Raw genomic sequence first — 24,758 nt, forward strand, 5'->3', positions numbered from 1 at the left:
ATAGTGTGTTTCATCAGAAGAGAAAGCATATTGATATTAGATATCACTTTATTAGAGAACTTGTGAGCAATGGAGAAGTTCACTTGAAGCCTTGTAAATCTAGTGATCAATTGGTTGATATATTTACTAAGTCATTAGAAAAATATGTGTTTGAGTTTCATAGAAGAAACTTGGGTGTTCTAAGCCTAGCTGAGACATAGACCAGCATGCATGTTTGAGTTTTCATGAGTCAAGTTTTAGTTTAGCAGTCGTAATTAAGGGGGAGTGTTAAAATAGCTAATTACTCTCGCATGAGGAGTTGGCTAAACTTAGAGTGTTAGTTAACTAACTGTTGAGGGTTGAGTGTTGAGTCAAGTTAAGTTAAGTGATAGACGAATTTTAGTATGTGGTTGCATGTCAAGATATTTTGGCAAGTCGCTAGTTGGAAAAGGTTAAATACCCTTCATCGGGTTCTTTGTAAGTATCAAGTGTTTATTGAAAATAGCAACAAAAAATGATAAAAATAGAAATGCTATAAATAACATTGCTATAGATAGCATTTCAGGTACCAATGTGGAAAATAGCAACAAGGAATGATAAAATAGAAATGCTAAAAATAACATTGCTATAAATAGCATTTCAGGATATATTCCAATTTTGATTTGTCCTTGAATCAAAATTAAGAATTAAAATCTGAATTTAGTCTTAGCAGTTGTTTGAAAAATAATTAATTAATTCATCTTCAGTTAATTAGTTGGAGAAAATCAAACATGAAGTCTTTGTGAAGACATGCAATAGTTATCCCTTTGATTGAGGAAGTTATCCCTTAATTAAGGAGATCAGGATGAGTTGTACTTTGAGTTGTAATTAGTCAGCTCAGTTAACTGAGTTAAGTCCAGTTAGATTAGTTCCAATAGTTTATGGAACTGATTGTGAGTTTAGTTAGTTAATGCATGCATGCATGTAACTAGTGTACTTTAGATAACTGAATATTCTCTCATAAATAACTCATGTATGTCAGTTCAGTCAGAGACCCAGTTGAGATCACAGGATGGGACAGTGTGCTATCAATTGTAGGAATATTCCCTTGAGGATATCTCTTGCATGCAGAAGGAATTCATATCCTTTAGGATTGCGTAGTTAGTTCAGAGGTTAGTGAGTAATGTGTGAGGTAATTACACACAAGTGACAGCTTGAGGACCCAGGAGAAACTGCGCAAGGAAATAGGAGGCTTGGAGGGCAGAGGAGAAGGTTTGTGAGAAGCCTTTGACTGTCTATGAGCAGCATTGAGGGATTGTACTGAGAGCTGGATAGCTTGTGAGCTAAAGCTTTGTGTAATCCAGAGATATTTCCACTTGTATGATAATACAGATAGCGGGGTTTTTAGTTGAGGCTTTCCCCAGAGTATTCTTTTGTGTTCATGTGTGATTGAATCTTCTTCTCTGTTATATGTGTTCTGTTTGATCTTGCTCAAAATTGATTAAGCTTCCGCAAGTTTGATTGTAGAAGTAGATTAAGTATTTTTCTTTAGTACATTGCATAATCAGTTTAATCTACAGTGGAAATTTCTATAGTTTTGTGTGATCAATAGAAGAGTCACAACTCATGTATTTGTGTGTGAATTTGTGTTTTGTCTCCTCCGCCTTTCCAACAAACTGGTCTAACTTATTCCGTACCATCTTCCATCATTGTAATTTTAGTTCTTATGTGTTCATTTTGTTGTTCGTTGATGTATGTAGTATGAAGGGCATTTCTTTCTAGACATATTTGGACATATTTATTAGATACATTGAGGTGACGATTTTGACCTGAGGGCCTCGTCATAATTTTGTCAATTTTTTCAAGAACTTTCATAGCGAATTATTTTTGTAGGTAGATATTGAATTATTTTTTTCGTTACTCTCGAGGCTACCATTGCATTGACAAATTTTATGTTAAATAAATCTTGATTCTAGATATTAAAAGTATTAATATTTAGCTCTATCTACTTTGCAGGCATTACCATTCTATTTAACCAGGGTCCACTGAGTTTATATCCCTGTAACAGTAATAGTCTAAGCCAGAACCAATCTTGCATGGATATGTCTCTAGGATCGGAGTTGAGCTGCACATATGCCAGAAACTCCTCCACTTCACAACCAAAGATTAGCCAGTATATCAATGAAAATGAGGATTATGTTAGGTTTACTGAGATATCATCTTGCGAATGATTTGATAAAAATGGAAGTCATGGAGGCATCGATCTCAACTTGGGTCTGGATTTAACATTGTGGATCAATCATGTTGAGAGAAAACATGCAATCCCCCAACATAATCCCCCAAACTTAAGAGTGCAATCAACTATTTTAGCAGGAGGAATGGAGCAGGCAAGAATGTTGACAAGAAGATATTTTCAAACCCCAACTCTAAGCAAAGAAGACCAAAACATGTACTCTGATTCTAGGAATATGGTGGCTGCAGTGGAACGGTTTGAAGAGATCTACCAAGAAGTAATTGTAGCCCAGCTAGGATCAATTCAGTGCAGTGCTTTGGGAACACTAAAAGAAAATTAGTAGGAAACTCCTGTGAGTAACTCGAATGAAGCTAAGCATTTAGCTTTTTCTTGGATTACATCCAAACAGTTTCAGTCATTCTCAACAAACCATTCTAGAATGGATGACCTTTGCAACTCGAGCTATGATGAAGCATGCCAACCATCTACCTTTGATCACAATTTGATAAATCACTCAACAACTCTTGATGACTCTTCTATCATAAAGTAAGGTCATACTCCTTTCTATTTTTTGGGAAACAATTTCGGTATTAATCTTGTAAATTTATCTAGTAATTTCTAGTGCTTGTCCAACTTTTATCTAGCAATAAACTTCTCAGGAATGGGTAGAGTCTGCCCTCAACTTGGGGCACACAGATGTGGACTAAGTGGATTAATGGCCACCCCTTTGGATAATAGCGATTGGAGACTGTGACTCTGAGCAAAGATGACTTGCAGAATGTTTCTTCATACAGTAAAATGACTTAGGATCATGAAAAAATTAGGCACAAATGACTTTGGTATGCTGAAGTCCAATTTCCAATTTTTTGATATGCATATTTTTCTATTATTATAAGGTATCTTAGAGGGTCACTTTGTTCTGTTTGGTGTTTCATATTTGACCACTTATACATCTTTTGGTAGCTGAAAATAACGGGAGATTTATTTGCGGCTCAAAAAAGAGAAATACTACTTGAATGGAAACACCCATCTCCAGGTCCAAGGAGATTACATATGTTGTTTCCTTGCATCATCATTGAAGAAAAAAGTTGGGGGATCACATACTACTCCTGGTGATCATGTTGCAGTGTGTTTATTATTAATTTCATTATTATTTTCCAACAATACCATCTGCCTGTAAACCATTGTTTCTGCCATTTTTGTTCCCTATTGATTGAACCAATGTTGCAGGTGTTCATTATTATTTTCCAACAATTCCATCTGCCTTTCAACCATTGTTTCTGCCATTTTTGTTCCATATTGATCCAACCAATTTCTATCTACAATTTGGACACTGTTCATATATAAGCTTCCAGATCGACAGATATATTTCCTATGTGCTTCATATTATCTTCCCCTCTTTTAGTTGCATTATTCACATTCATCTCACTAGCTTGCTAGAGTTTTACTTGTTGATTTTGTCTTCCGAAATGATTTGCAAGATTAATTTGTACCTGTGAGATTCATAGCATCACTGTTATCAGCACTGGCTTTTGTTGGACTGCATTTTCTTGGTTATTTTGGTGGGCTGTACAGATACTAAAGGCTTGGACCTTGCTAGTTATATGAAAAACAAGAATTTTCTACACACCCTTGCATTTGTACTTAAATCTTATTCTCGGCTCAGGTTCTATGGTTGTTCAATTTTGACGAGTTCATTTCGGTAATCAAAGAAACATAAGATTTCCTCCCTGAAGTTGTATTTTCTCGTCATATAGAATTATCTAACTGATGAAACACTGACTTCAGCATTTGAATATAATTAAAAATTTTGTCAAGGTGAACATGTAACACAAACCGCTATTTAATACCGTATCTTGGTGGATACATCAACAAATCATTACATTCCTTACATATTTTTAAGATTTATATTTTTTTGAATCCATGCTTAATTTGTCGTTTCTCTTTGTTGTTTCTCTGGAGTTTAGTCTCATCACCTCAGAGGTTGAAATTTCATTGGAGGGATTCAGAATGCGAGCTACTTTTCGAGAATTAAACCATTTTAAGGGATCCCGACTCCACCTAGCGTTGCATAACAGTTTGTTTTTTTACCCAACATTTGGCTAGCCCTCTACTTAGGCTCCCATTGTGCCCATTTTGGACGAGAATAGATATATATATATATATATATATATATATATATATATATATATATATATATATATATATATATATATATATATATATATATATATGATGATGATGATGATAATGATGGTGGTGGTGGTTAACGTCCACTGAGACCAAATAATGGTCTATTGGACCTAAAGAAACAAATTATCTATTTTGATTTAAGATTTTATTCCTATGCTCAAAAAGCTTGGAGAGAAGCCTCCCAAGCTCACTATAATTTTGACATTGTAAAAGGCTAGGAAGGTCAGTATTGTAGCAAAGATTGTGAAACTGAGATCTAATGTGGTTATACGCAGGGCACTCTATATATCAATTTATAGAATCATCTCACTAAGGAAACACTGACTTCAACATTTGAATATAATTAAAAACTTTTGTCAACGTGCACATGTAACACAAACTGTTATGTAATACAGTATCCTTGTAAATAAACTAACAAATCTTTATATTTTTATATTTTAAACTAATGATCAATGGGTGTCTGTGGGGATTAGTCTTATTAGGTTAGATGTTCAAATTTCAGAGGAGAGTTTGAATTTATGATTAATTGGTTTTTGTGGGGATCAGTTTTATTAAGTTAGATGTTCAAATTTCATGAGAAATGTTGAAAATGGGAATCACTTTTGGGGAATTAAATTATTTTTAAAATCTAAAAATTTCAAAAATCCAAGCTAAACCTAACTTTGCACAACAAATCATTCTTTTTTCTACATAACCATAAATAACCCTCTATCTAAACTTAACTATATATATATGGGCATAATGAGTCATTTCAGCTGTGACGGACCTCGTGATAAGACAAGAAACAAAATAACAAATTATTACTTAAGTTTAATTAATTAATTAATTTATTTTCATGTTTCCTAACATCTTGATAAAACTTGTCCAACAACTCTATTCCCATGGAGGTTTGAACTTCGGTCACTGAAATAATAGTCTAAGACCTAGTTCCCAGAAATTTGACTTCGGAGCACTGTTTTGAAGGAGAATGACTTGAAATATCTAAGTTTCCGTTGCCAAGCCTCTCTTGCACCAGGGTGTAATTGTTAGTCTTTACCATGTGTGAATTTATGCTCATCTTAAAAACATTTTAAGCAAACAAGAAAATAATACTAAAATACTAAATTTAATAAGATTATTATTATTATTCAAAATCAAAGTAATTTTTTTTCAATTTAATAACTTTATAAGCCTCTCTTGCACCAGAAGGTGCAATTGTTAGCCTTTACCATGTGTGAATTTATGCTCATCTTAAAAACATTTTAATCAAACAAGAAAATACGTTGGATCATCTTGAAAGTGGCACATGCATAACTTTAATATCCATGTGCCCTCTACCAAACAGTAGTTATATTTGTCTATTGCGCCTTCATTAAGTCTGTTCTTCAGTATTGTTATAAGGAGACGCTAATCATTATGCCCTCTGTGTTTTCTTCTTTGTTGCATCATATTTCAGCAACAAGTAAGAAATTAAAGACATCTGATCAAATCAATTAGAAAACAGAGAGTTTAACATTGGGTTGTTAACGAAGATAATGAAAGACATTTGATCAAATCAATTAGAAAACACAGAGTTTAACATTGGCTTGTTAACGAAGATAATGAAACTGACTGAATTTAGGATGAGTTAGATGACCATATATATTACAACACTGGGCTCCATGACAAGCCAAGTTAATCAAAATAAGAATAATAATCTTCTTTCAAGGTCTTCGAGACCCAACTCTCCATTTTCCGGAATGAAAACTATAAAAACAAACCAACAAACGTCTGAGGAGATGTAGAGCACTTAACGAGTTGAAGTAATACCGGCGAACTAGATTGGTCCAAAGAGAGTTTGATCAACCCCAAGGTAACCTTGAGTATAGGTCATTTCAGTAAGCAGCCCCCCTTGTGAAATGAAAGGAGAGTGATCAATGCTTAGAATGACCTCAACGCGTTACGGACTAGGTGATTCAGGGTTACCAGAGTTGTAGCATATTCAAGATTATGTGATTCAGGGTTACCAGAGTACTAGCATTCTTTTTTATTTTTTTCGTAGTAGTTGTATTAATTATATAATATTAAAATAATTATATTTAGTAATGTGGTTGATATAAATATATCTATATAATTTTTATAAATTTATTAGTTTATAAGAATAAGAAAATATTTTAATAATAATAAATATTACTGTGTTAATAATTAAATTAATTACTTATAATTAATTATATTTAATTAAAATTGACCCAAAACAAACTTGATCAACCCCAAAATAACTTAAATACATGCCTTTTCAGTAAGCAACCCTGGTTAAATTAAAAAATAGTGATCAATGCTTAGAATAACCTCAACCCGCGAAGGACTAGGTGATTCTTGGTTACCAGAGTTTTAGCATACCCAAGATTCTTTCTATTTTTTTCTACTGTAGCGCAGTTGTATCAATTACATAATATCATATCACAAGGGCCAAATTTACCCTCACCCTCTCCTCGCTAAAACAGAATTCAATGGTCTATCCTTCAACGAATATTATATTTGGGATTCACGCACGAGCGTTTGTGTGAACACATGGCAGATGTTTCAAATGGCCATCCACTCGCTGTTATTTATCACTAAAACTTGCACTTGCATGCAGTCAAACTGTTGAGATCATAGTTTGTTGAGAGGCAGATGTTAAAAAATGCAAAGTTGGAAAATTCCATGCAGTGTCAGAAAATGTTGCAAAGAAAATAATATAGTTATAGCATAATTGTTTTGAGAGGTTCTTTATCCTTTTGGGAAGAGTAATGGTGTACAATAAATAAATCTAAATAATAATAGTTAACTATTTATAACAAAATATAATTAATAAATATATAAAAAATAATAATAAATTTAATCAACAAATATGTAATTAAAATAAGAATATTTATATATATAATTGAAAATAAAAATATATTTATATATAAAATGTGAAATTTATATAAATATAAATAAATAATTAAAAGTTAATATAAATTTATCTTAATTTTTTATTTATTAATTATTTAAAGAAATAATATTTTTGAAATGTAAATTTTTGTTCAAATTTTACCCAAAAAAAAATTAAATCTTGAAAATCCAAACTTAAATAAATCTATATTGAATAATTAAATATCTACTGTAAAAAAATTCAAACCCACAATTCCAATAACAATATCACGAGAGTGACAAAGAATTTAGAAAATTAAAATTTCAGTTTCAGGACCCTCTACCTCCTAAACACGGTCATAAATCTATAAAATTCTATTTCCTCTCTCGTAAGATCGGACTCTCTACTTCCTAAATACTTTGTCAGTGGATCTATAAAATTCTATTTCCTCTCTTCTTAATCGAGTGTCTAAAGACTATTGTTTGTACTTGCCATGATTCATTATGCCTGTGATTCCCCTGTACCCACTTTCTTCCCGTATGGCTTTTAGGTTATAATTCTCTACCTACGGATATAGCAGCCCCCTATTTGGAGAGAGATTCCAAATGGTGGGAAGGCCCAAAGGCAAATCAGCTGGGTGTCCTCGAATGGTCACCCAACCATCAAAATAATATGACTTGCTTCTTCCGAACAAGAATCATGTCTAGGGGATTTCCAGATCACAGAGATCTATGAATCACAGAGGGTATATGGTTTCTTGGTATAAAAATTGAAATTTAAGGACCAGATTCAGAAAGAATTTCAAAAAGTTGAGGTCGAAGCCCCCTTGTTAGGCGAGTGTCGAAGGACTCTTCTTTTGGTCTTTGCTATGATTCCTTAAGCCTGTGCTTAATAGCTTTTGAAATTTAGTGGATAACCAAGAGGAGTGCGTAAACTGAGAATTTTCTTTATTTTTTTCATTAATATATACACAAAGATTTACCTTAATGAAAATCTTCTCAGTTTCATCTGTTTCAAATAGAAAACAAAGAGAATCAAGATAGAGATGAACCTCGATGAAATCGAGAAGCCGCGATATGTAGTTGATAAGGTCACTGAAATCGCCATCAACATTTTCTTTATCAAGTTTCTTGACGGCTTCCATTATAGTCTCAGCATAATCCGACTCCGTTGGAAGTCTGGAGGAGGAGGGGGTCTTAAGTTCATCGAGATCGGCTTCTTTATTTCCACGATCCACTGCATCAGCATCTCTGCGGATCTTTATTTCCTTAAGAACGATAGAAGAGGGGGTCGAAGAGGAGGGTACAGTTGATGTAGAAGAGGAGGGTGCATCTGAGGGTAGAGAAGCAGTGGTTTGAGAAGTCGTGGGGATCAAGGCAGATGGTGTTACAATACCTCGAGAGGAGGAGGGCACCACATCTGATGGAGAGTCATTCTGCATTACTGTAGAAGCATTGACTTGAGAGGGATCCGCCGCTGATGGAGGAGCAGAGGAAAGAGTAGCTGCAATCACAGTGAGAGGAGGTGCGGCAATTTCAGATGAATCAGGTTGTGCAGAAAGGGTGGATTTCTTATCAGAAAAGCATGGAAAGCATGAGAGTAAACCGCAGCGGCAACATTTCTTTGCAGACATGTTTGATAAAGATGCAACGATGCGCAGCTCTGAAAAAAAAAGGGATGAGAAATGACTCCAGTCACTGGCTCCAATTCGTCCCACAGCAAGTCAAGAATGTAAGATTTTGAACATAAGAATATTATATATCGCTGCAAGGGGCACCAGCTCAGATCACCTTCACAACACGCATAAGGATTTGATATTACATTATTCTTATTTGATGTTAATTATTGGTTTATAAGATATTACATTATTCTTATTTGATGTTAAAATGGAAAAATAATAAAATAATTATTATTAGTAATAATTATATATTTCAAGGTTCTAATACAGTTCAGAGGTAAATTGATTATTTACCCATTGTCTTTTCCTTCTATTCATTCAATATTATATTATTAAATAAATAATAAAAGAGGTAAATTCATTACTTACCCATTGTCTTTTCCTTCTATTCATTCAATATTATATTATTAAATAAATAATAAAAGAACCATTATTGATTTAATATATTTGTTTAATTAACTAACTCACTAGACTGCACGCAGATTTTCGCAAGTGAAAGATTCCATGGGTCATATCAACCAGAAGTTGTCATCCACTAAGTTTGTCGAGTAAACGCATATCGCGTTATCAGGTGTAGATAAGGTTGTTCAAACCAAAAATTATATTTATGTTATATCAGTGACTCGTATTCCATGAAGTTTGCCTAATAATAAAATACATCACATTACCAACCACACTTCTTGGTAACGAAGTATATTATTTAATTTAGGTGGTCGTAAATGTAAGGATTTTCCGTTTCATTTAGGTTATAGGCTTTACGAAAAATGGGCTATGTTTATAGTAGTCCACCATGGTTGTATGTTCAAATCAGATGTAATTTTTTAATTAAAAGGCCATTTTTATTTAATATTGGGTCCGTTACCAATTAAATCCAGTTTAATTAAATAATAATATTATATGTTTTACAAAGATAATGTTATGATGAGCAATAATATATAATCTTTATATACCATTTAAAATATAGACACCTTCTCTTATCTTACATAAAGATAATGTTATGATGAGCAATAATACATAATCTTTATATACTCATTTAAAATATAGACACCCTTCTTTATATTAATTGATGTATTAGTTTAATTTACATATTAGTTTAAACTCATATTAAATACAAGTAAATTTTTTAATAGAGTCGTCTAATGAGGTAGAGGAATTGCCCGGACGCTAAAAGTAGCTGGAATTCAGGCAAACAAATTTCAACAAATCTTGTAGAGGGAGTGTTTGAAGAGTGTTTTTGATGATGGAAATGAATTCACCACCATCAAAAATGTCTAGGACCCTAAAATTTTGAAGTTTAACAACTATAACTTGGATTTACAAAAATCTTTGCTGGGTTTTCTCTAAATATGACCGGAATTTCCATAACTTTCTGGGAAATTCCTCCGCCTCGTTAGACTACGCGTTTTTTAATTAAAAATAAAATAAAATTTAATATTAAAATTGATCTAACTTCATTTAATTTAATTAAAATTTTTAATTAAATATTTATTTTAATAATTTTTAAATATAAATAATGTTTTTTAATTAAAAATAAAATAAAATTTAATATCAAAATTCATCTAACTTCATTTAATTTAATTAAAATTTTTAATTAAATATTTATTTTAATAATTTTTAAATATAAATAGTATCATGACGCCTAAAAATTATAAAATATAACTTCCCTTCATTATATTATATCAATATAATTTACATGTTAGTTAAAATATGATATTAAATACTAATTAAGTTATAATTTTATTTAAAGATTTTTTTTAGGTTACATTGTTTTAACTACACTAAGAGCTTCTTTATGTTATGTCATCCATGTAAAATTGTTAATTTTATCGAACTAAAATTACAACTACAAATTGTTAAGTTAATCAAACTAAAATTATAACTACTCAAAGTTTTTTTATATTATATTATTAATGAGATTCTTTAAATTACATCACCATTTTCTTTCATAAAGCTATTGAAATCTTACTCTACATTAAATACTAAACTCAAAAGTTAAAAAAAAATTAATTCCACATCGAATACAATATATTAAACTCATTTGTCTTCCTTTATGTAAAAATATATCTTGCAACATGACTCCACTAGGGGAGAGACTTCTATTGTTCTACATGGACCAATATTTGTTATAGTACTGGTCCCACACAACCATTAAAACATGACAAAAAATCATTCATAATTAAAACATAAATAGATAATATTAAGTTATATAAGTTATTCAAATATGTCCAAAATGGGCCCATATATTGATTGGGCTTACAATTGTCCAACACTAGCCTTTACTATCACAATTTGACAAGACATCGTGTCCCAAGTGCCTCCAGATCTGATTTAGAAAATAAGACAAAATTAACAAGAAAAACTTCAATCTCATACTATCCAACATGACACATATCACATCAGACCAACCCCAATAAATATAAATTAGAGCAGCTATGACCAAAGTTCATTTCTACTTGCACAAGAATAGAGAATATATGTGTCAGCCATAATTGCATATATGTTCATCAATGCAATGTGCTCAAAGCAATAAATGACACCAACACACAAGATTCAGGAATTAAACACAAGAAAGCACAAGGATCAACCATAAGAGTTTCTCAACCATTGGATGACATCCAAATCAATCCACAACACACATTTGAATTTGGAAAAAACAAATCCATGTCAATCCTCCCTTCCAATCAAATTCCATAAACTTTCATTCTACTAATCTACAGTTGGATTCACTCTATCAGATATTGCGCAGATTGTAATCAGGTTTAAATAATTCAAGTATTTTGTTTATGTTTTTTTTAATATTCCATTAATTTACAGTATAAACTTAATTTTATTTCTTTATTTCTTTTTGTTATTTTTAATCTTCCAAACCCTCAATTAATTTACCATATGAAAAAATTGTTTGTGCAATTTAGATTATGTGTGTGAAATTGCAAACAAAAAATCATAGCATCTGAGTCAACAGAGAACAAATTAATCATGACCAACATGCAATTTAGCTTCTGTGTGTGAAATTGCATAGAAAAAATCATAGCTTCTGAGTCAACAGAGACAAAAAATTAATCATGCCAAATAAAGACAACATAGACAAAAATACCAGAGCATCTGAGTCAAAACACATAGGCCTGATCATTCCTTAATCACGCAACTGAGTTAAAACACATAGGCCTAATCATTCCTTAATCACCACAATTTGGCAGATTGTATGCAATAACTATCATGCCTCTAAGAAAAAATGAATAAATTTGTTTCAAAATTGCTTGGAAGTTTATGGTCTATTTTAAAAGGAAACTGTAGTATGTTAGTTTTCAGCTAGTTGAGACACAAATGTAAAATGAACACAAGGTAGTTACAATGGAGGACATCAAGACTAGGACATCCTTGGCATGCCTATAGGAGACAAGTCTATAATCTTGTGCATGTTAGCATAATTAAACGATGTTAATTAGGAAGGGGAACAAGAGATTTCAATGCAAAGCTAGGTCATCCAAGTGATAGTTTAAGAAATGATTTGAGTAGGATGATGAGATCATGTGCCATTATGGGAAATTCAGGGTTCATTCTCTTTAAAACCTACACTATCACTAAAGATGTAGGTTCATTCTCTTTATGCAAAAAATGTGGGTTGAACATAAGCACTTCATCCTCTATCAAATTATACCCTTCCCTACAAGCGCCACAACACATCACTAGACAAATGTCATGAGAATATTTGTCAATTTCCACTATAGATTCTATATGGCAAGAAAAGACGAGGTGGCTAGCATCGAGTAGGTTTTCAAGTGAAAAACACAGTAACTCTCCAAGGAATATCTAAAGGTAAAGTTTAATGAATGGGCCCTAGGCACTAGTTATTTAAGAACCAAGTACACCAAGAGTTTTAAACTTATTGAGTTATATCGGTTGAACAAGACCTTTATTGCTCAAGTGGTGGAGGAAAAAGGTAGTCAACATCAATCCATAATGTAAAAGCAGAATGTGATGGACTAGAAATTTGATGCGTTATGCAAAGAAGTTTTTAACATCGATATCACAATCAATAGTTATTCAAAACCTAAAACAACACAATGGAAGAAATATACCAAGTCTCAACTTCTATAAGTACTCTCTCACATCTCTCTCGATGATTATAATGATACTTAAATTGACAAACATTATTGGTAGACATAATGGAAATGGCCAAGTTAAATCTCCATGTTTAACTTTTAAGAAAGGAAATCACAACCTCCTCACACATGTTATCTATTCCCTTTTTTCTTATCAATAGGACAATGAAGTATAATATAGGCCTATAGATACTAAAAAAACCTAACAAGATTCTTGTGAAGCACAAATTTAAACAAATCCTTATCTCTAATTTTATAATGCCTTGTGTAAACCAACCTAATAAAAGAATAAAATAAAATGTTAGTAGAATACGATAATGTATCATAGTCACAAGTGTGTGGTCTCTCTTTTGCTGCAGATATTTTTCAAGTAGTTTTGACAAACATTAGGCTTTTGTGTGTGAAATTTGGCTTCTATGTGTGAAATTGTAGAGAAAAAACCATAGCATTTGAGTCAACAGAGACAAAAAAATAAAATTATGCCAAACAAAGACAAAAATCCCAGAGCATCTGAGTCAAAACACATAGGCCTGATCATTCCTTAATCACAACAACTGAGTCAAAACACAAAGGCCCAATCAGTCCTTCATTACAACAATTTGGCAACTTATATGGAATAATTGCCATGCCTCCAAGAATGGCATAATTGGAAGCAATTGTCGCTGCAATGTAGAGAATTGGAATGTTTTAAGATATAGTCAAACACTACAACTTTTAGTAACCTTTTTGAGTGACCTTAACATCAAATGAATTTAAAACTTATTTCAATTAACCAACACCTATTCCTAGCATTTGTAAGGAGACAATTTTTAGTGTTTTAAGATATAGCCGAACACTGCAACTTTTAGTAACCTTTTTGAGTGACCTTAACAGCAAATGAATTTATGGATCAAGATGTTATGGATTTGATGCCCTGCTCAGGGTACACGATTATGTTCAAGCTAAATTTAGTCCTCATATTTCTATCAGACACAGGTTAGTCCTCATATTTCTATTAGACACTTAGGCATGATATTTCTATGAAACACATAGGCCTGATATTTCTATAAAATTAAGTCCTGATATCTGTGGATGGAGATTCAAGTTGATGCAAACACATAAATTTCTTATTCAAATATATGTAGGTTGCAAGTATTGATTAACCTGTTCATATTTAAATTTTAGGAAATAAATAAGACTGAGTTTCTATTATGTAGGTTGCAATTATTGATTACCCTTTTCATATTTAAATTTCTTATTCAAATAAGACTGAGTTTCTATTGATGAAACAACTTCCACTAACAAAAATAAATTTTAACAATATGCATGTTGTTGCATCCATGCCACGAGTTTCAATTGCAGATTGTATAAGGAACATGAGGAGGCAAGGGACCAAGGGTGCCCAATTGTGATGCACTTCATCGGAAGAGGAAACAGTCGATGATGTCAATGCTGCCAATGCTCCATGCAATGATGTTGAGAATGCCCATGTGGTGGTAGATCCTATTGTCTAGCCATATACCACAGAGCCACCCTCAACCACAATACAAGGTGCAAGATCAACTAAGAAGATTAGTTCCATAAGAGGGTGGACAAAGGGAGACAAGCTAGGTGAAATTGATGACATAGAGTTCAAGGGATATTTAGTATGTGCATCTACAAAAAAATATGGAATTGCAACCTTAAGCATACATTATTGGATTAATGGGCTCACTAACACAAAGCGTAGAGGGTCTATTACTGTTATGACAGAAGAGGACGAGGCCAAGGTGGTTGTGTGGTGTAAGGAGATGGCCCAAATGGGACATGGGTTAGAGTTGATACAACTCAAATCCGCAGTGTTGGGTTGTGTTATATTCTTTCCACGACTAGCCCACGTAGTTAACCAGGGGGTTAGAAGGTGTAGAAATTCCCACTGTAGATCACCTGGTAATGCAAACAATGTACTAAAACAAAACACTTGATCTACTTCTACAAACAATTTAGCGGAAGCTTAATCGAACATGAGCAACATCAAGCATGAATAGATATAACTGAGAATGAGAAGTAATCAGCCATAACACAGAAGATATATCACTGGGGAAAGCACCAGCCTAAAACCCCAACTCTTTATTATCATACAAGTGGAAATCTTGTTCAAGTTACAAAAAGAATCAGCTCTCAAGCTATCCTGCTCTCTCTATAATCAAAAAATACCACTCACAGACTCAATAGACATAGAATATATCTTCCTCAAGCCCTCCAAACCTCCTATTTCCTTGTGCAGTTTTGATTGGGGTCCAAAGATATCACATGTGTGAATTGGCCTCATCACACTCACTGTAACCTCAAGTCCAACTGTGCAATTCATAAGGAATAATATTCCTTTTGCATGCAAGGAATATTCACTAAGGAATATCCTAGCAACTGATAGTACACTATCCCTCCATTTGATCTCAACTGGGTCTCTGACTGAAATGACATGCATGAGTTATCCATGGGTGAATCCTCAGTTATCTGAATTACAGTAGTTACATGCATGCAAGCAATAACTAACTAAACTCTCATTAATTTAACAAACTGTTAAATTAAGCTAACTAGACTTGACTAAGTTAAACTAAGTCAACTAATTACAACTCAATATTACAACTCATCCTTATCTCTTTAAGTGAAGGTTAAATTCCTCAATCAAAGGAGAAACTGTTGCATGTCCTCACATAGACTTCAAGTTTTATTTTCCTTAACTAATTAACTCAAGATGAATTAATTAATTAATTTCCAAACTGCTATTGATATCAAATTCGAATTTTACTTCCTATGTTTAGTCTAGGGACTGACTAAAATAAGAAGAGATCCCGAAATGCTATTTTTAGAAAAGATATTTTTAGCACTTTCACTTTTCACCCATTGTTGCTAAGATCTCCAATCGTTGAACTGCTATTTATAGCCCAAATATTTATAGCAGTGTTATTTTTAGCATTTCTTGTTGCAAATCTCAACACTCCCTCTCAACAAGAAAGGGATTATCAGTAACCCCGATCCTGTCTCTGTGGAACTCAAACTTGCATTTTGACAATGCCTTAGTCAAAATATCTGCATCTTGCTCCTCGGTCGAAACATACTGCAACATCATGATCCTCTTGACCACATAGTCCCGTAGATGATGGTAACGTATATCTATATGCTTGGACCTGTCATAAAACACTGGATTCTTAGAGAGTTTTATGCAACTCTGATTATCACAATATATCACGGTAGGATCCATCATATGACCAAACAATCCCACTAGAATCTTCCGCATCCAAATGGCCTCGCATGTTGCCTGACTGGCAGCCATGTATTCAGCCTCTGCTGAGCTAAGTGCAATTGATCTATGTTTCCTGTTGTACCAAGAAACTGCAGTTGAACCAAGGTTGAAGATTCCTCCATAAGTGCTTTGCTGGTTTGATGGACTACCTGCCCAATCCACATTAGTGAAGCCTTGCAGCTTCACTCCCTCTGTTTGTCTGTACCATAATCCGTATTGTGTAGTGCCTCTGAGATATCTCAGCACATGCTTCGCTGCCTTCAAAAACAACTTGGTAGGCTAAACCATAGCTTGACTCAGTTGGTTCACTACAAAGCATAAGTTGGGTCGTGTGTTCACCAGATACATGGGTGAACCCACCAACTACCAATAAATAGTAGTAGCTACTACCTCACCTGAAGTAACATCCTCCTTCCTCCAATTCCTAGCTAGAGGAGTCTGCATGGGTTTGCACTTCTCCATATGAAAGCGCCTGAGTATCTCATTGGCATACTTGCCTTGAGACACAAATACTTCCCCATCTTTCTGCCACACTTCCATGCCTAAAAAGTAGTGCATGAGGCCCATGTCCTTCATCTCAAACTCTCTTGCAAGATCCTCCTTGCAAGATTTGATCAGCTAATCTTCACCTGTCAAAATCAGATCATTGACATAAAGTACAATAATCAATGGCTTACCTTCTACCATGATGTGGTAAAGGTTCGCATCTGCTTCACTCTTGGTGAAGCCCAATCCAGTGAAATAGTTGTCGATCTTGGTATACCAGGCACGAGGTTCTTGCTTCAACCCATACAGTGCTCGCTTGAGTGGGTAAACATGTGACTCATGATCGAAGGTCTCAAATCCTTTGGGCTGCTCAATGTATACCTCTTCATCTTCCCATTGAGGAACACCATCTTCACATCCATCGGATGGATCTTCCAACCCATCTGTGCTGATAGAGCTAGCATCGATCTGATAGATGAGTACCTTGCTATGGGAGCAAAGGTCTCATCGTAGTCGATCCCCTGGACCTGTGAGAAACCTTGGGCCACAAACCTTGCCTTGTGTTTCTCAACACTGCCATCAGCTGCCTGCTTTACTTTGTAAAGCCATCATGAGCTAACCACTGACTTGTCTGCAGGTCTAGGGACAACATCCCACACATTGTTCTGCATGATAGAATCATACTCTTCTATCATTGCATCAACCCAGACTAGTTGTTGCACTGCCTCCTAAAAAGAAGAAGGTTTGGTCACTACACACTCCCCAACTAGGGCCATGTAGCCAGTGTATCTCTTGGGAGATCTCCTCTGTCCGCGCTAAGAGGATGGCTGCCCCACATTCTCTCTCGCATCCTACATCATTCTGTCAACTTCTCGCGAACGTTTCCGCCCATCTCTAGAAGACTCTCCAGGAGTGGTGGTCTCCACTACTAGATCCTCTTCATGTGGATGATCCAAATCATCAGGAGGCTCCTCCTCCTTTGGAACTAAAAGTTCCTCACCACCATGCAACTTGAGCTCCCTCTCAAGTGACACTTGCATGGCTCTTTGGTCGTCAAACTTCAGATCCCTATGCACTACGGTCGTCTGACTGGAAACAAGAAACACACGATAGTTTTGGGGTGTATCTATGTACCCCACAAGTATCCCCAACTCAGTTGTTGGGTCTAGCTTCTTCCGAGCATATTTGGTCACATGATCTAAAGATGCGGAAGCGACTCACATCTGGTCGCTTCCCCGAAAAAGCATCCATAGGTGTCTTCATCCCCAAAATACGATGACGACTTCTGTTCTGAAGGTACACTGCTGTATTGTATGCCTTAGACCACAGATGAAGTGGTATGCCTTGTTCATGCAACATCGCTCGAGCTGCTCCCATAATAGATCTGTTCTTCCTTTCGGCCACCCCATTCTGTTGTGGGTTATGGGGTGCCGTCAGTTCCCGTTTAATTCCTTCTGCTACACAAAAGTCTTTAAACTGCTGGGAAATATACTCTCCACCATTGTCGCTACGCAAGGCTTTTATTTTCTTCCCAGATTCTTTCTCTGTCGAGGCTTTAAACTCACAAAACCTCAAGAAGGTCTGATCCTTCTTTTGCATAAAGTAGATCCAGCATCTATGAGAAAAATCATCAATAAAAATAACAAAGTACCTTTGTTTAATGATGGAGGTTGTAGAGAATGGTCCACATACATCTGAGTGAACTCGCTCCAGGATTTCTTCAGCTCTACTATCCCAATCCTGAAAGGAAAATTTCGTATGCTTACCCAAGGTGCATCCTTTGCATGTGTTTGTTTGCTCCAGTTTTCCCTTGGGTAAGCCGGTAGAAATTTGATGCATGATCTTCAAGGCCCCGTGATGCAAGTGGCCCAATCTTCTATGCCATAGCTGCCAATGTCTTGGCTTTGCACCACCTCTACTTTGGAACTCAGTGCAACACATTCATATACCTCTAGCTTGTAGAGATTCTTTACTTGAATCCCTATTCTCTTGGTCTGTTCGGTGCCGATATGCCTCAGAAAAACTTTTCCTTTACTAAAGACTACATCATAGCCTTTATCTTCTTGCATAGCAACAGGCACAATATTATTTTTCAAAATTGGTGCATACTTAATAGCAGATAGGGTGAGAGGAGCACCATGCTCCCTCACACAATCGTACCTTCACCTGAGACACAATATTTTCCATCATCCCCCATCTCGATCTGCATTTGGAGATCCTTATCCTCTAAGGTAATGAAAATACTCTTGTCACCTAACATGTGGAAAGAGGCTCCACTGTCCAGGTACCAAACACATCCCACCATGGATGAAACCATGCATGCGATAAGCGAGAAATCCAGCTCAAATTGTGAAGCTAGTGCATCACCATCAGATCCCTTTGAGGAACCCTTCTTGGATTTCTTCTATGGAAAATTCATAGCATAATGGCACACTTCATGACAGTGAAAGCATCACACCTTCGACTTGTCAACCTTCTTCCCACCATGAGAATATTTGGATTAGGACACCTTCCCTTTCCCTTTCTTAGCTTTACTCGCTAAAGCTAGATTTTCTTCATCATCTTGTTTTGATGAATATCCATCCTTGGTGCTCTGCCTTATCTCCTCTTGCATTAGGTCCGACCAAAGTCGTTCCCAATCTGGCAGTTTCTCTCTTCCATTAACCGAGTCCTGGTAGCTATGCCAGCTCTTAGGAAGACCGAGGAGTGCTATACTCACCATGTCGTCATCAGCAGTCATGACCCCTACACTTGCAAGCTCATCCTTGCACGTGGTGAGCTTGTTCAGGAACGTAGAGATTGTTTCGCCCTTTTTGCACTTGATCTTTTGAAGTTTGTCTTTTAGCACCAGCTTCCTCTGATCGTTGCTATTTTGATAAAGATCTTTCAATGTTTTCCACATCGAATACGGAGTCTCCTTCCCATGGAGGCTCGAGACAATGTGATCCCAAGCTCCCTCCGTGAGGATTCTCCTTGCTCTAGCCACACACTTTTTCCATTCCGCTAGTTGAGTAGCATTGGTCGGCTTTTGGACTTCTTGATCAATGAAGTCCTTGAGACCGTTATCTTCCAATACTACCTCCATGTGATCCTTCTAGGCTATATAATTTGAACTGCCATCAAGGGAATATTCGAGTCTTAAACCACTGAACGCCATCAATGAAATAGATGTGATAAGAACTCAATTCAATATTCAGAAACAAAACTTCATACTGCTTCTGCTTGTGTATTGTTCTTCCTTGATCACCTTTTATATAATACCATATAGAAATTCCCACTGTAAATCACCTAGTAATGCAATTTACTAAAGCAAAACATTTGATCTACTTCTACAAACAATTTAGCGGAAGCTTAATCGAACGTGAGCAACATCAAGCATGAATAGATATAACTGAGAATGAGAAGTAATCAACCATAACACAGAAGATATATCACTAGGGAAAGCACCACCCTAAAACCCCAACTCGGTATTATCATACAAGTGGAAATCTTGTTCAAGTTACAAAAAGAATCAACTCTCAAGCTATCCTTCTTTCTCTGCAATCAAACAATACTGCTCACAGACTTAATAGACATAGAATATATCTTCCTCAAGCCCTCCAAGCCTCCTATTTCCTTGTGCAGTTTTGATTGAGGTCTAATGATATCACATGTGTGAATTTGCCTCATCACACTCACTGTAACCTCAGGTCCAACTGCGCAATCCATAAGGAATAATATTCCTTCTACATGCAAGGAATATTCACCAAGGAATATCCTAGCAACTGATAGTACACTATCCCTCCATCTGATCTCAACTGGGTCTTTGACTGAACTAACATGCATGAGTTATCCATCAGTGAATCTTTAGTTATCTGAATTACAATAGTTACATGCATGCAAGCATTAACTAACTGAACTCTCATTAATTTAACAAACTATTAAATTAATCTAACTGGACTTGACTATGTTAAACTAAGTCAACTAATTATAACTCAATATTAGAACTCATCCTTATCTCTTTAAATGAAGGTTAAATTCCTCAATCAAAGGAGAAACTGTTTCATGTCCTCAAATAGACTTCAAGTTTGCTTTTCCTTAACTAATTAACTCAAGATGAGTTAATTAACTAATTTCCAAACTGTTGTTGATATCAAATTCAAATTTTACTTCCTATGTTTAGTCCAGGGACTAACTAAAATAAGAAGGGATCCCGAAATGCTATTTTAGAAAAGCTATTTTTAGCACTTCCACTTTTCTCCCATTGTTGCTAAGATCTCCAATGGCTGAACTGTTATTTATAGGCCGACTATTTATAGCAGTGCTATTTTGGCATTTTATATTTTTAGCATTTCTTGTTGCAAATCTCAACAGAAGGGGGCCGAAACCTCCCCTTTGTTCCGCCGATTGCATAGCAGGGGGAGTCATAGGGGTTTTGAGGGGTGCAGGTAACTCCACTCTATGGGGTCTCGGGAAGCGCCTCGGAAAATTTTGTTTTTGGACCCTATATTAGGTTGGGTGGACCTACCTTTGGTTTTGTGCATGATGTTTCGCACATGGTTTTGGACGTGATGGTTTTCGGTCCATGGTATTGGATGCTTCAGTATGTATAAATATGTATTGTAACATTGGAAGGATCATAAGGAAAAATCAAGCTGGTAGTCCCAGTTTTGGGATCCAGGGGAAAATCTCTGTGTATATGTGTTTTATGTGTTATGCTCTCGCATTGTTTATTTTCTATGTTTTAAAATTCGTATACAAGTAATTTTTGTATGGGGTTAAAACCTACATTTGGTATCAGAGTTGTTTTGGCTTCAAGGGGATGCCTTTGTTGCTGACGGGTTTCGCTCAGGCCTGTGGTAGACTGTGTTCGGTGGGAGATCTGCAGGATCGATTCTATTGGTTAAAGAAGATGGTGAGTAGTGGAAAGATAGAGATCGATAAATTTAATGGTCAGTGTTTTGAGTTATGGAAACTCAAGATGGAGTATCTGTTGGTGGATAAAGATTAGTGGATCACGGTAGATCTAGGTACTAAACCAATGGGAGTGTTCGATCAAGAAAGGAAGAAGTTGGATCAGAAGGCTAAGAGCACAATACGATTGTGTGTCTCAAATTTAGTATTTCTGAATGTATCATAGGAAGCTACGACGAAGGCTTTGTGGGACAAGTTAAGGACTTTGTACCAATCTAAGTCTCTAGTGAATAAATTGTTCCTACGGAAAAAGCTGTATAACCTGAGGATGAAATATGGAGACTCGGTGACAGAACATTTGAACGCATTTAATACTGTGGTAAGTCAGTTATTATCTGTTGATATTAAAATTTCAGATGAAGATAAGTGCATCAGTTTGTTGTGTTCTCTACCAAATTCGTGGGATATTCTGGTTATTGCAATAGGTAGCAATACAACTTCCTTGCAGTTTGATGAAATAGTCCCAGCCTTGCTGACAGAGGAGATGAGACAGAAAAATATGGAGAGCGAGAATGGTGATGCCTTGTCTATACGAGGATGGTCCCAGAACAGAAACAAAAATAAGTCATCGAGTGGGAGATCTAAATCTAAATCTCTAGGAATAGTTGTAAAGGTGGTGTGCTAGAAATGCGGAAACGAAGGGAACTACAAAAGGGACTGTAAATCTAAAGCTCCTGATAGAGGAAACGGATATCATGATGCTCCTTCTATAGAGGTGAAAACCACCTCAGATGAAGGTGGGGATGTGTACTTGGCTTCTTCAAGTACACATGTAGATCATGAGGCATGGTTGATTGACTCAGGTGCATCCTTTCACTTCACTCCCCATAGAGAGTGGTTCTGCGAGTATGAGAAATATGATGGTGGTGATGTCTTCTTGGGGGATGACAGAAAGGCTAGAATCATTGGTCGTGGAAAATTAAAGTTGAAGTTGCAAGGTGGAAGGGTTAGAACACTTCCGGGGGTTTTGCATATTCCTACATTGGCTAGAAATCTGATTTCCATAAGCAAGCTAGATGATGTAGATGTAAAAACAGTGTTTGAGAAGGATACCTGCAAAATGGTTCGGGGAGCACTGGTATTGATGCGGGGAGTTCGAATTGGAACTCTGTACAAGCTGCAAGGTAGCACTGTTATTGATGGGTGTAACAGTTCTGTGGTTCCTGAAAGTGGAGTAGAAAATCTAGTGGTCTTTGGAGAGAAGACCATATTGTGGCATCAAAGGTTTGAACATACTGGAGAGAAGGGCCTTCCAATACTTTATGGTAAAGGTGTGGTAGAAGGCATGAGTAATAGCTCTCTAGATTTTGATTTCTATGAAAATTGTGTATGTGGGAAGCAGAATCAGGTGAGTTTCCCCTTTGGTGGCAAGAGGGCGAAACATATATTAGAGCTTGTGCACCGTGATGTGTTTGGAACTATGAAGGTTCCATCATTAGGTAAGTCTGTGTACTATGTATCATTTATAGATGACTTCTCAAGGAATACATGGATATATTTCCTTAGGAAGAAATCTAAAGTCTTTGACAAGTTTAAAGAATTTAAGGCTTTGGTGGAAAACCAGATAGAGAAGAAGATAAAGCTGTTGAGGACAGATAACAGTGGAGAGTTTTGCAGTAATGAATTTGAAGAATTATGTAAGAAGTGTGGTATAGCACGGCAAAAGACTACTCCATATACACCTGAACGAAATGGAGTTGTAGAAAGAATGAACAGGATGTTGATGGAAAGGGCAAGAAGCATGCTCAATGGTGCCGGGTTAGGACAAGAATTCTGGGCATAGGTGGTGGAGACTGCATGTTACCTGGTCAACAGATCAGCTTCATCAACATTGGAAGATAAGACTCCACAAGAGGTATGGACTGGTAAGAAACCTTCTCTTTCACATATGAGGGTATTTGGATGTGATGCATATGTACATGTTCCAAAGGAAAAAAGAACCAAGTTGGATAGTAAATATGAAAAGTGCATCTTTATTGGGTATAAGGATGGTTTAAAGGGTTATAAGCTTTGGAACCCAGTAACAAGGAAGGTTGTGTACAACCAAGATATGGTGTTTAGAGAGGTCAAAGATGTTATTAAACATGAAGTCCAACCAAAGGAACCTGAGAAGATAGTGTTTGAGATAAAGGAAGAAGAATCAAACTCTACAGCAGAGGAGGAATTAGAATATGAAGAGCCACAAACTCTGGGTGTGAGAAGATCAGTTCGAGAAAGAAGGAAGCCAAAAAGGTATAGGCCATCTACTTTTTGTTCAAATTTTTCTTTATCTATTATTGATGATGATACCAGAACTGTGAAGGAACCAGTAGATTCAGAGGATGGAAAACTCTGGAAAGAGGCCATGGTTGATGAAATGGCATATTTGCACAAAAAAGAGGCTTAGGATCTGGTGGAGTTGCTGGTTGGAAGGAAACCCATTGGCAGCAAATGGGTGTTCAAGAAGAAGACAAATGCATAAGGAAATGTGGAGAAATACAAAGCTCGGTTGGTAGCAAAAGGTTATTCCCAGGTATCGGGAATTGATTTTGGTGATATTTTTTCTCTTGTTTCCAAGGTAAATTCTATTAGAATACTTTTATCTGTTGTTGCTGCTTTTGATTTTGAGGTAGAATAGATGGATGTGAAGACAACATTTCTTCACAGGGATCTGGAAGAGGAGATCTACATGAAGCAACCTGAAGGTTTTGCGGTGAAGGGTAAGAAAGAACTAGTATGCAAGTTAAAGAAGTCTCTGTATGGGTTAAAATAGTCACCAAGGATGTGGTATCAGAAATTTGATACATTTATATAGGGACTTGACTTCACCAGAAGAAAAGAATATCACTATGTGTATTTTAAATTAATTGGTGACCATGTTATTTATCTGGTCTTGTATGTGGATGATATGTTGCTGGTTGGAAATGACAAAGAAATTATCCAGGATTTGAAGACCCATTTGTCCTCCAAATTCACCATGAAATATCTTGGTGTTGCAAACTATATTTTGGGCATGGAAATTAAAAGAGATTAGACAAAGAAGAAGCTCTGGTTAAACC

General features: G+C 35.7%; 1 protein-coding gene and 1 pseudogene across 1 annotated transcript in view; one reads left to right on the forward strand and one right to left on the reverse strand.

Moving 5' to 3' along the window:
* The window catches only part of LOC149210476 (uncharacterized), a 91,750-nt pseudogene extending 89,009 nt beyond the window's left edge, over window positions 1-2,741 (forward strand).
* Window positions 1-8,947, reverse strand: part of LOC149210474 (uncharacterized) — a 155,448-nt gene extending 146,501 nt beyond the window's left edge. Inside the window, exon 1 of the mRNA XM_089398972.1 lies at window positions 8,287-8,947. Coding sequence (XP_089255098.1) covers window positions 8,287-8,868 — 582 coding nt within the window. The 5' untranslated portion in view covers window positions 8,869-8,947. The remainder of the gene's footprint in view (window positions 1-8,286) is intronic.
* Between the last annotated feature and the right edge of the window lie 15,811 nt (window positions 8,948-24,758).

This window comes from Pinus tabuliformis, chromosome 1_2 (genome assembly GCF_031772625.1).
Source record: "Pinus tabuliformis cultivar Carrire ecotype Pingquan chromosome 1_2, CPIR1, whole genome shotgun sequence".
Taxonomy (NCBI): domain Eukaryota; kingdom Viridiplantae; phylum Streptophyta; class Pinopsida; order Pinales; family Pinaceae; genus Pinus; species Pinus tabuliformis.